At 60.0% G+C, this 12,568-nt stretch overlaps 2 protein-coding genes across 2 annotated transcripts; both read right to left on the bottom strand.

The window, feature by feature from the left end:
• Window positions 1-857: 857 nt before the first annotated feature.
• Window positions 858-1,851, bottom strand: LOC103610859 (meteorin-like protein). Its single transcript, XM_008594935.1, has one exon. The coding sequence runs from the start codon at window positions 1,849-1,851 to the stop codon at window positions 1,447-1,449; it is 405 nt and encodes a 134-aa protein (XP_008593157.1). The 3' UTR covers window positions 858-1,446.
• Window positions 1,852-2,953: 1,102 nt separating this feature from the next.
• On the bottom strand, window positions 2,954-12,334 carry LOC103610858 (meteorin-like protein). Its single transcript, XM_008594934.1, has 3 exons — window positions 12,004-12,334; window positions 4,671-4,730; window positions 2,954-3,487 (listed from the first exon to the last, which is right to left on the bottom strand). The coding sequence occupies exons 1-3, from the start codon at window positions 12,311-12,313 to the stop codon at window positions 3,168-3,170; spliced, it is 690 nt and encodes a 229-aa protein (XP_008593156.1). The 5' UTR covers window positions 12,314-12,334; the 3' UTR covers window positions 2,954-3,167.
• Window positions 12,335-12,568: the final 234 nt, after the last annotated feature.

Genomic DNA, 12,568 nt, shown 5'->3' with positions numbered 1-12,568 from the left:
CACCAGCCTGTCCTTCAGTCTCCGCAGCTGCAGGGGAGGAGCCACCTGACTCATAAATGAGGACACAGGCTCAGATCCTGTGGACACCCTGGGGACCCCCTGTACCAGGGTAGTGTCTTCTCAAAGTTCATGTCCACCTAGAACCTTTGAATGTGGTCTTTGCAGATGTCATCAGGTTAAGATGAGGTCACTGGGGTGGGCCCTAACCCACTGAGGGGAATTTGGATGCAGACACACACACACGGGAGACGGCCATATGACCTCAGAGGCAGAGACTGGAGAGCTGCGGCCACAAGCCAAGCGATGTCTGAGGCCACCAGAGACTGGAAGAGTCAAGGAATGATCCTCCCCAGAGTCTCGGGGGAGCACGTCCAGAACCAGGAGAGAGGAAGCTGGTCATTTAAGCCCCCACGACCTGTGGCGATTTGTTACAGTACCCAAAGAAAACATCCCTGAGGATGAGGGTCAGTGACCCCAGCCCAGACCAGCCCTGATGTCCAGAGACTCGCCGCAGGCTCAGGCCTATTGATTTGTTACAGTACCCAAAGAAAACATCCCTGAGGACGAGTGTCAGTGACCCCAGCCCAGACCAGCCCTGATGTCCAGAGACTCGCCGCAGGCTCAGGCCTATTGGAGAAGCTGGGGTCAAAAGGCAGGACCTGGGTTAACAGAAAGGCAGAAGGCAGGTGAGGGGACAGGTTGGTCTGGCAGGAACGAGGGGAAGGCACGACCCGCTGAGGTCAGGCAGGCCTCTGGAGGACGTCCAGAGAGGGGCCCCGAACGGCAGGGCAGCTGCACAGAACCCCGGAGAAGGCCTGACACGGGCGCCCGGCCGAGCGCCGTACACACCTGGCCACTGCCGGTCAGATCCTGGTCTTTATTTTCTGGAACAGAAACAACCTGCAGCCCGAAAAGGACCACAGCTGGCAAAGTTCATTCTTTAAAAAGCAAAAACAAAATAAAAACAAAAAACAAAAAAACCCAAGTATTTGGCTCTATAAATTTCCGCCATAAGAATAACAGCCTTGAACGGTACCCAGGCTTTTCCCGAAGCCTCGCTGACCACCCACCGTGCCCCGCGGGCTGGCACTCCACCCAACACACAGCCCAAATGCAGTGACTTAAGATGTGTTTAAAAACACAATATTAAATGGCACACCAAGGCATTTTAGGACATGGGAATTTGTTTCCTGTGGGCATTTCCTTTTTACAAAAACAATGTAATAACTTAGTTTGCATTTTACAGCATTTCCAATTGATCAGGGCATCCTCAGCTGAGACCTTGTGGGGTCAAACGTGGCATGAACCTCCACAGCTGAACACCAGGGCCCAGCCAGCACCGGGGCGTGCGGACCCCAGCGTGCGGCCCCCAGCAGGATTCGAGCATCCGCGGCAGCCTGCAGTGGCTTATCAGGAGAGGGGGTGATGCCCCGGGTCACCCTGTGGTCACTCTGCACCGATCTCACAGGGGTTCAGCCCCCTCTCCTCGGCGTCCCTGTACATCCTTTGGAAGTCCTTGAAGCGTGGGGCACAGCCAAGCCGCGCCTCCCCAAAGTGCATGTGGCCGGTGAAGAGGAAGTCACCGTGCCCCGGCCGCACGCCACACTCCAGCAGTGTCAGGACGTGCCCCTGCCAGTGGCTGTCGCCCTCGGGAGCCGGCTGGAAGACCCTGCCCTTCTGCCGGTACAGCTTGTCCACTCGCAAGTGGATGGCCGACTCCTGACGCTCTGGCTCGTGGGTGACGTCCTGGATGGAGCCTCGGACAACTGCGGAAGGAAGGAGACAGGGGTCAGTAGGGGCCAAGGGCAGGCGTCCAGCAAGGCCACCGCGCATCCCAGCAACAACGGGCATCGGGATCGGGAGCTGAACCCTGAACTCCACCACGTACGAATCCCATTGAAAGGCACAATTTGAACAGCAGAAAGCTGAGAGAGGGTCAACCAGAGACTTCGACTTCGTCAGAGGGACACTCCTGCTATGGGCCAGGCACACACGTGGGGAGCAGAGGACACAAACCACACCGTGCGTCAGCTTTTCCAGTTAAAACAAGAAAAGCAGGCACAGCTGAGACACGAGGCCGTGCAGCTCCGTGTCGTGACCAGGCAGACACGGTGCAGCTGTGGGAAGGGTGGGGGCAGAGCTGGCGGGGGCTGTTCGGAGACCCCTGCCCGGCCCTGATCCTACGCCTGGAGGCCCAGAGAGCAGGGAAGTGAAGAGCCTCCATATTCTACTGCGTAACTGTCCTCAGAGCCCGGGGTGGGGCTTGGAGCCAGGGTGCAGCTGCACGGTGGCTTCCCGCGACCACCACCACGGCAGGGACTCAGAGCCCAAACCATTCTGCAGGAGCGTCTGTGCATACGCCACACGCAGGGGGCTCGCGTCCCTCAGGCCTCAGCCTGAGTCCCCGGGGCCTCGGAACGCCCACTGCGGAGTTTCCCGGGGACTTGGACAGGGAAGGAACAGAATCCCAGCAGGGGGCTCGCGTCCCTCAGGCCTCAGCCTGAGTCCCCCAGGGCCTCGGAACGCCCACTGCGGAGTTTCCCGGGGACTTGGACAGGGAAGGAACAGAATCCCTGAGGTGGCGGCTTTGCCGGGGCGCTCCAGGCTGCCGATAAAACGATGTTTACAAAGCACTTCCGAGTGAAGAGTCGCTGGAAAACGAGGACGTTAAGAGTCCCCTCAGAGAGCAACGGTCTCATCTGCAAAGTGGGAAAATGCTCAATAATCACCAAAAATGTCAGCTCCCAGCTCTCCGTGTGTGCGTGCGTATGGTATGTACGCGTGCGTATGGTATGTNCCGCGGGCTGGCACTCCACCCAACACACAGCCCAAATGCAGTGACTTAAGATGTGTTTAAAAACACAATATTAAATGGCACACCAAGGCATTTTAGGACATGGGAATTTGTTTCCTGTGGGCATTTCCTTTTTACAAAAACAATGTAATAACTTAGTTTGCATTTTACAGCATTTCCAATTGATCAGGGCATCCTCAGCTGAGACCTTGTGGGGTCAAACGTGGCATGAACCTCCACAGCTGAACACCAGGGCCCAGCCAGCACCGGGGCGTGCGGACCCCAGCGTGCGGCCCCCAGCAGGATTCGAGCATCCGCGGCAGCCTGCAGTGGCTTATCAGGAGAGGGGGTGATGCCCCGGGTCACCCTGTGGTCACTCTGCACCGATCTCACAGGGGTTCAGCCCCCTCTCCTCGGCGTCCCTGTACATCCTTTGGAAGTCCTTGAAGCGTGGGGCACAGCCAAGCCGCGCCTCCCCAAAGTGCATGTGGCCGGTGAAGAGGAAGTCACCGTGCCCCGGCCGCACGCCACACTCCAGCAGTGTCAGGACGTGCCCCTGCCAGTGGCTGTCGCCCTCGGGAGCCGGCTGGAAGACCCTGCCCTTCTGCCGGTACAGCTTGTCCACTCGCAAGTGGATGGCCGACTCCTGACGCTCTGGCTCGTGGGTGACGTCCTGGATGGAGCCTCGGACAACTGCGGAAGGAAGGAGACAGGGGTCAGTAGGGGCCAAGGGCAGGCGTCCAGCAAGGCCACCGCGCATCCCAGCAACAACGGGCATCGGGATCGGGAGCTGAACCCTGAACTCCACCACGTACGAATCCCATTGAAAGGCACAATTTGAACAGCAGAAAGCTGAGAGAGGGTCAACCAGAGACTTCGACTTCGTCAGAGGGACACTCCTGCTATGGGCCAGGCACACACGTGGGGAGCAGAGGACACAAACCACACCGTGCGTCAGCTTTTCCAGTTAAAACAAGAAAAGCAGGCACAGCTGAGACACGAGGCCGTGCAGCTCCGTGTCGTGACCAGGCAGACACGGTGCAGCTGTGGGAAGGGTGGGGGCAGAGCTGGCGGGGGCTGTTCGGAGACCCCTGCCCGGCCCTGATCCTACGCCTGGAGGCCCAGAGAGCAGGGAAGTGAAGAGCCTCCATATTCTACTGCGTAACTGTCCTCAGAGCCCGGGGTGGGGCTTGGAGCCAGGGTGCAGCTGCACGGTGGCTTCCCGCGACCACCACCACGGCAGGGACTCAGAGCCCAAACCATTCTGCAGGAGCGTCTGTGCATACGCCACAAGCAGGGGGCTCGCGTCCCTCAGGCCTCAGCCTGAGTCCCCCAGGGCCTCGGAACGCCCACTGCGGAGTTTCCCGGGGACTTGGACAGGGAAGGAACAGAATCCCTGAGGTGGCGGCTTTGCCGGGGCGCTCCAGGCTGCCGATAAAACGATGTTTACAAAGCACTTCCGAGTGAAGAGTCGCTGGAAAACGAGGACGTTAAGAGTCCCCTCAGAGAGCAACGGTCTCATCTGCAAAGTGGGAAAATGCTCAATAATCACCAAAAATGTCAGCTCCCAGCTCTCCGTGTGTGCGTGCGTATGGTATGTACGCGTGCGTATGGTATGTGCGCGTGCGTATGGTATGTGCGGAGTCCTTGTCCCGGGGATGGAGACCCACTTAAGAGCACAGAAAGAAAAGCGCCTCTTGCAGTGATTCCGAGTGGAGGCGGGTAACGGGGACAGCCCGTTCCGGTGGCTACAGCACAGCCCCCCACCCCAGGGAATTTAATGCCAGCACTGGAAGAGGGACTGCCGGGCCTAACGGGCTCCACGCGGTAGAAACCATGAGCACAAGAGGAAAAGACCACGAAGGTGGACACTCACCAAAGTCACTGGTGCAGACGGCTAAGAGGACCTCGGTGTCACTGCAAGGGCGGCACGGGGCTGGGGAGGAGAGAACAAGGTTAGGGAGCCGCCTGGACAGAGCAGGTCCCAGAACGCTGTCCACCACAGTCGTGAATGTCATTGGTGACAGACCCTCCCAAGCCCCCACAGGTCGGAAGGGTGGGACACCCCAGCCTGCACTTGAACGCACGTGTTGTGGTCAGACTCGGCAACGCAAAGCCTGGGAGCAGCCTGTGTCACAGCACCTGCAAGCCAACACCACCTGCAAGGTGAGTCAGGGCACAAGCTGGCGCGGCCGGCAGAGCAGAACCTCGCCACAGCGGGGACTAACTCCGGGGACCCCTCGGCCCACCTGCACCGAGAGCACTCGCACTGTGTCTGTGACGGGGACACACCCGAGAGCGAGACCCTCGGGCCCCCCACAGCCCTGTGACCTCACTGAGGGCGTTCGTGCTCATCACACGCTCGCCTCGTCAGTGCAGCTGTGCAGATGAGCAGTAAGTCCACTCACTTAAAACTCACCCTTCCACGCCCATCACACGTGCAGAACCGGCCCGAGCTAAACGGAAACCGTGTCCCTCACACCATCCGGCCAAGGGTCCCCGCACCCCTGCCTCCACGTCCATGCCCCGAAATGCCGGGACCACCCTGACTGCCAGAACATTCGAAAAGCAGCCCACCCCACCCCACAACCTCATCTGCAGCCACAATCCAAAAGGAGGGTCACTCCCTGCAAGGACCAGGCACTGCCTAGAAGGACCCACGGGGCCCAGGGGGGTCAGTGAACAGGGAGGGACGTGTCTGCCTGCTGCGGCACGGGGCTCATCAGCAGCAGCGGTTGGGGCCGTCGGTTCTGTCCTTTCCCCAGACCCCACCTGGCCCTGGGACAAGGCGCACTCCCTAAACGCCTTTCAAGCAGAGCCTTGTTCATAGATCCCCCTGAAGCTCCCAAACCTGGGGCGGAGTGGAGCCTGGCTTCTTCCAGAGAACCCAGAAAGTGCTGAGTCTTCTCAGAATGAGCTTCACGCTGGCCAAGCCAGACTTACACAATAACCTCTCCTTGGGGACCCACACCCACCCCACCCTTTGCCCTGCTTCCTCAGATGGGCGAGCCACTGCGAGACAGAAATCTCATGCTCTGGTGGCTCACCCTGCAGACCACGTTGTCCCTGTGCTCAGGACAAGACAGGAAAATACAGTTGTATTATTTACTCTGAATGAAAGGCCTTCTCCCACCTGTTCCAAGTTCCAGGTTTTGGCCCAAATTCTAACTTCACAGAAACTTGGAGGTGTGAAATCTCAGTGAAACAAATTTCTCCTCTGACATTCACATTCTGCCAGGACAGCTCTTGCCTTGGGGTTCCCTGGCCCTGGAAGCAGCAAATGCCGTCTGCACACCTGCCCCGTGGCTATGCGGACTCCAGCTGGGTACGTGTCCAGCACCTCGGCCTTGGCAAAGAGGCGAAGCATCTCCAGGCAAGCAGAAGCTCAGGGAGGCTTTCTGGGGTCCCCAGTGTCTGTGGACCCTTGGGGTCAGCAGAGACCAGAGACAGGCCCTGGAGCCTGCAGCATCCTGGGCAAGCGCAGGGTCTCTGCGGACCCTTGGGTGGATGTGTCTGGAGCCACAGCCTCCTCCCCGACCGCCCTGGGGGTGAGGTGGGCACCTCCCTCAGGCTGGGGTGGGGCGTACACCTCCCAGCCATGACCGTTGTGGCTCACGGGCCCATCTGCCACCAGCTGCCCATGCACTCACTTCTATTGTCAGAAAACAGGAGAAGGCACAGAGTGAGGTCCCCCTGCTGAGTGCCTCCCACCCAGTTCCAAGTCCCACAGCCCACACTGGTTGGGCAAGGCTGCACAGCCAGACCCTGGGAAGCCTTCGATGTGCCTGGACCCCCACCCCAAGCAGGGCTCCAGGAGTCCCCTCACCTTCCTGCAGACATGCGCATGGGCTCCCACTGCAGCCTCCTGCCCTGGAGCTGCTCAGGGGTCCTAGGGAACTCCCGTGGGGGTCTCTGTGGCCCTCTGTTCACCTGTGTGGACCCACATGCCTCGCTGACACACGTATTAGACAGAGACCCCGAGCTGGGGTCCCTTGTGTGAGTGGGGTCAGCTTGGCAGCGAGAGGGCAGGTAAGCAGTCTAAGCCCACGGTGATCGCAGCACAGCCCGAGGGTCCCCTCACCAGTGGCAGCTCCTGGAAGGAGGCAGCGGCTGGAGCTGGGCAGGCACAGGGGCAGGAGGTGAGGGTCCACACATGCTGCTTCGAAGCACTTCCCAGGTTCTGGGTCAGCCGACACGAGCTGGGCAGCCCCCACACATGCAAAGGCAAACACCTGGCACTGCGGAGGGGCCAGCACCCCAGCCACACACTGAGATGGGACCCCAGGCCCGGCGGCGAGTGTCGCTGGGCCCTGGAGCTTCACACTCACTGTGAGTCACAGGCTCCAGGGCCCCGGAGGACACTGAGAAGCAAGATGCAGACACTCCCCGCCTGCGGTGGCTGCGAGCTCGTCCTGCACCCCACCCTGGCTCACGCCCACCCGACTGCAGAAGGCCTGGGGGTCCAGGGGAGGGCAGTCAGCAGCCTAGGTCCTGCCAGCCAGAAGCCTCAGAGCGCGATACCATCAACAGCTGAGCTAATACAGCGCCACCCTGGAGACCTCCCGGTTCCAAATCTGAGACTTACAGCTCACAGGTCACCTTCATAGAAAGCTCCATGTGGGCTCCAAGGGCAGTGATCTGGAAATGATTATTAATCGGGGTCCGGCTCCTAAAGGCTGTGGAATGCGCTGGTGGTGGGGGTGGGGTGGGGAGTACACCGGGAGGGGGCAAAGGGTTGGAATTCTGGTCCACCCTTCTCGGGGAGGGGAGGGCTGGGCTGTGGATGTCTCAGAAACGTTCATAAAATGAACTGAGCAAAGAAGGAAAACAGGGTCAGAGGGACCCAAGTGGGGGCCTGGCCAGCGTAAGCAGTGCAGGCAGCGCCCACAGTAAAGATGCTGGATGCTGAGGAGGGTCTGCAGAATGTGCTGCCAGGGAAGGATGTTCAGGGTGTGTGCACTCGGGGTCCACATGGAAGGCCTCGCATGTCGACCCCCGCTGGGGTCTCCAATGCAGCCGGTGACAGGGTAGGTGCAGCTGCCACTCGAGGCTCCAATGGACAACTGTGGCCCCGGCCAGAACCCCACACTTGGGCTCCACCCCCTCCGGCCTCTTCCCTCCCCCTCCCCCTGGCCACTCCCTTCCTCCCCACAAGCTGGAGATGGTCAAGATGAAAAATAATTACAGAATGATTGCAGTGGCCTGAGAGGAGCCACCAAGGCAAGAAATAGCCTCGGGGAAAATTCGCCCTCTCCTTCTCTGCCTCCAGGGGGTAATGAGGTTTCTCTCCTGCTCTCCCAGACTCTGCCACCATCCCCAGACGCTCAGGCTCCTGGGGGGTTGTCAGCGAGGGGCTCTCTGCCCACAGAGCCGGTCATTTGTCCACGGGCTTGGCAAGCAGCGCAGGTTTTAAAGGGGACGGGAAGATGAGCCTGGTCAGAAACTGCAGGCCAGGCCGACCCACGCCTGCCCCAGGCTGAGAGCCAGCGCAGGAAGTAACGTCTGCATGCTAAATCCCTTCCCCAGCAGCTGAGTGTCTAAAACGCCGCCGGCCCCTGCCCTGGACCCCTGCACACGGGGGCCTGCACTGGTGGTCCTCACAAGGAGCCCAAACCCCAGAGCACAGGTGTGGCCAGGCCGTGAGCACCCAACTCTGGCCCCTGAGAGAGGTACGATAACAGCCCCGAATCCTGAGACGGGGTCTGTCTCTGTTCCCTAAAACCAGATGGAGCCCCCTGCCCTCCCTGGCCACCCACATGTCCCCCCAACCCACGGGGCAACCCTAATGTGCTGGGCCCAGACAGCCCCAGCCGGTTCCACCAAGTCCTCTGAATGTCCCGGGCATGGCCTGGAGTTTGATCCATTAGTCTGACCTGGCTGCTCCAGCGTCCTGCCAGATCTCCTAAGCATCAGAGGAGAGTGCATGTCACTCGGGTACCCCAGACATGCCCCAGGGGAGCCAGGCACGGGGCAAGCAGGTCCTGCCAGGTGGAGGCCGGGTCACCTCTCACCTGACCTCCAGCATGCACCCCTGGGGGTGTGGCCCTCTGTTCTTGGCTATTGATGTGTCTCGGTTTATAGGTTTATACAAGGAAGCCGATTACGCAACATAAATGGACTCGCAGCCAACGCGCTCTAAACGCTCCCGGCAGAACCGTCCGGAACAGCAGCAGGTTTCCTCCTGGCTGGGCAGAGAGCGAGGCTCGCTCACACACACACGACACTCCTGTCGGGATTCCAGCCCACGGAACCTCTGTTCTCTCAAGTCAGCACAAACCAGAGCTTCTGATTCATCAGCGAGTCCGCCTCCCGGGGGGAAGGACAGCCATCGCCAGGCCAAGCGCAAGCGCCCACACCCCAGCCGCACTGACGTTGCCTGGGCTCGGCTGCTGTCAGGCCTCCTGCGGCTGCGGCGCAGCCAGAACAGGAGAGGAAGGAACCGTGGCACTGGCCAGAGAGAGCTTGGAGCAGGCCTGGCCCGGGGCACGGTGCACGGCTGCTGCCAGATGGCCGGCACTGACATTCCACATTATGTACCCATTCCTGCGGCATTAAAGGCTTAGGGGGCCCCATCCCCTGATGAAAGGCGAATACCCCAAGGAGAAGAGACGCATCGGCCTCCTCAATCCTCCAGCCCCTTGACCCCATCAGGAGGGTGAGGCCTCTCGAGTGGGCCTGGAGCTGCTCTCCCCAGGAGAGGCCTGCACCTGACCTCAAAGCCTGCCCCAGGCCAGGTCACTAATCAGGCAGGACTGTCACCTCCCTGTGACCCCAGGGCACCCAAGGCAGCTCAACCACCCACCCCCACGGGCCTCTCCTAAACCTACTCACTGCCTGGGCCTGGAAAATGGACACAAGGGCCTGGGGGACACAGAACCTGTCCCCGGAGACGGGAGAAAAACAGTCTCTGTTCCCTGAGGGATGAGCTCGCCTTCCACCAGAAATCTGACTTGTGCAAACGTGAAGCATCCGGTGCGCACAGCAGTGACCTGTGGTGATGCCTGCGGCCTCTTTAAGAATCACAAAGTACAAGTAAAACAAAGCTTGGGCCACGGAAGAACATGTGACCAGGAGCCCAATGTCCTCCAAGCCAATCAACATTTTCATCAGCGAAAGGAATGTTCACAAGTTCCTAATATCTGGTCTGGCGCTCTCTGCCACCAGCTAGTGGGCTATCAACCACAATCAGAAAGGCCAAACTCGGTGTTCGGATTTTTCCAGACTTTGTTCTTATTGTGAGTTTATCTGCAGGGCCCCCATAGCGAGGCTGCCTCCCCCAGCTCTCCCACCCCCAGAATTGCTGGTGATCTCTCCTCGGTGTCCAGCCAACCACAGCACTGCGGAGTTCACATCAGCTGCCAGCCCTGCGGTTCTGAGCCAGGGTCCATGGGGCAGCCCCACTCTAAAGCTCTTTAACAAGCCAGTTTAGTCTGAGAGAGATTTAAGGTTTTGAAAACTGGTAGGAGCCAAGACCATAGAACAATAAAATGTAGATTCACATTCAAGAGGAAAGTCTGTACATTTCAAACCTACTGGCTCTGGTTTTCTCCAGTAGAATCTTTCATTCACTAAAATGTGAGGATTGTACTACCCTGGGGGATGGCCCACCCCTCAAAACAGCTGTCTCCCACTGGGCACTGCAGACACTTGGGGCCAGATCAGGATGTGTTGGGACAGACATCTAGTGCGCTGGGGGACCACGACCCTGGCAGCCAGAACAGCCCCCTGGAACCTGCTCGCAGGGACATGGCCTGGATGATCCAAGCTCACACTTTTCCAACAGGGGCCATGTGGGTCTCAGGAGCCCCAGTGGTGGGGGAGAACCTTGCTGCCCTGCATACTGGAACCCCAACAGGTGCTGTCTGGAACCTGTGCCTGGCCCAGGTGTCCCTAATAGACGGGACCCCAGGCTTGCCACAGGGGTGGGATCTACCCTGCCCCAGCCTCAGGGTCCCGAAGCCAACCACCGCTGTGAGAGCTCTCGGGTGGCTGCATGAGTTGCTCAGCCCTCTCAGGACCTTGAGCCTCCCTGGTGTCACCGACAGAACTTTCTAGCAACCAACACTGCCCTCCAGAAAGGGGCCTGGTCCCAAAGTTCTAGGAGGAACTCCCCCAAGCTCAGGTGTCCACAGATGCCAGTCCACACCTCCAGGACCCGCTCACCACGCAGGGAAAACCGTCTGCCCATCTCAAGGAAAGAAAGCAAAAAGCTCTAAAGCCAAGCTCACAGTCTCTGCGCCACACACTCCCTGTCAATGGCTTCTCAGGGCCCACGTGGCCACGGAGAGACTTTTCCCTCCAGAACCTCACCTAAGGTCCCCAGATCATCACAGCCACTGTCCCAAGAGGACCCTGCAGCTTTCCGTGGCTGCGCAGCTTCCCCGGGAGAGGGCTCCTCCCCAGGCGTGCTCCATGCAACCCCCCTGGTGGGCGCCCGGCCACTCTCACCGGCTCACGGCCCCTCTCCATGCAGGTGTGCGCCGCCTCCTGCTCTGCCAGCGTTCTGCGGCCATCAGCCCCTGCCCTCCCCAGACACAGGAGCGACTTTCTCAGTCCTTACCACCACCCACCCACAAACGCCTCTGGAACCCAGGCTCAGCCTCATTCTGGGACACACAGCTCTGTGCCGCACCGTACTGAAGCCAGACTCTGCTCCCCACCCAAAACTCGATGTTTCGGGGCTACATCCGACACTAAAAGCACCCCGTCAACTCATGGGGCGGTGTGAACAGTAAAAGCCTCCGTTTCACATGAGTTGCAACCCGTCCACAGGCAAAGGAGCAAATCAGGGGGCTGGGACCCCAATCCACGCAGCCGTTCTCCAGGGGGCTTGCTCACCCCACAAACACCTCCTGGGAGACAGACATTGTTCCCCCAAGTCAAAAACACCCAGAACACTAAAGGGACACCACAAACCAGATGTAACCAGTCTTTTCAAAGGTGGTTTTAGTTGAAAAGGCTGCATTTCAAAGGTGGTTTAGTTTCGGCATCGACACCCCTACACCAGAGCTCCCCCAGGAGGGCCCATCCACCAGGTGCCCTGGGGCTCTCCGGGCACACCCACCACACCCAAAGCATGGGCACTCCAGCGTTTTCACAGAGGCCAAGAGGAGGGGGGTGAGAAAACCAGGGACGTCGGGCAAATCGCCAATGGCAGAACGAGAAAGCCGCTGCGCCCGCGTGACACCACCACCCAGGAGGCCACTCACCAGACAGCGCGTGCAGGTCCGACCCCCTGCTGCGGCTCATCAGCTCGTACTGGAAGCCCGTGGTCCGCCGGCTGATGTCCTGCTGGGGCGTCGCCTCCACGAACAGGCCGCCCTGCTCCAGGCCGAAGCACTGCACCCCGCCGAGCCCGCCGTCCCCGTCCCGCACCAGCAGCCTCAGTTCTCCAGTTTTTTCCAAATAAATATTGGCCCCCGAGGAGTCCCTGAAGGGCTTGATGCACACGGTCAGGTGTCGGGAGGGCGAGAAGGTGTTGGGCCGCAGGTTGACAATGAGTGCCCCAGTCGGGTACATCCACTCCACGGCGCCCGCCGCACAGCGCAGGTACACCTGCTCCACCTCCTTCCTGTGCGCCTCGTGTGTCAGCCCGCTGCGGGGAGGGGAGACACGGTCAGCTGGCCAGGAGCACCCCGCGCCCGCCCCCACGCAGCGGAGAGGACCCCTCAGCCACCCGGCCGCTGCTAGCGCGGGTGCCCGCAATGGTCACTTGTGCCTGCCTTCCCCCCGTTTCCTTCCAGTGCACCTGCTCCAAGAGCCAAGGTGGGTGGG

Source organism: Galeopterus variegatus, unplaced genomic scaffold (genome assembly GCF_000696425.1).
Source record: "Galeopterus variegatus unplaced genomic scaffold, G_variegatus-3.0.2 Scaffold11908, whole genome shotgun sequence".
Lineage (NCBI taxonomy): Eukaryota > Metazoa > Chordata > Mammalia > Dermoptera > Cynocephalidae > Galeopterus > Galeopterus variegatus.
Note: the sequence above shows the minus strand (reverse complement) of the source record. Positions and strands in the feature narration are given on the sequence as shown.

Coding starts and splice junctions, on each gene's coding strand:
- LOC103610859 (XM_008594935.1), bottom strand. CDS start 1,851: ATGCCCGTTGTTGCTGGGATGCGCGGTGGCCTTGCTGGACGCCTGCCC.
- LOC103610858 (XM_008594934.1), bottom strand. CDS start 12,313: ATGTACCCGACTGGGGCACTCATTGTCAACCTGCGGCCCAACACCTTC. Junction 4,731..12,003: donor GGACCTGCACGCGCTGTCTG/GTGAGTGGCCTC, acceptor TCTCCTCCCCAG/CCCCGTGCCGCCCTTGCAGT. Junction 3,488..4,670: donor CGTCTGCACCAGTGACTTTG/GTGAGTGTCCAC, acceptor TTCCTTCCGCAG/TTGTCCGAGGCTCCATCCAG.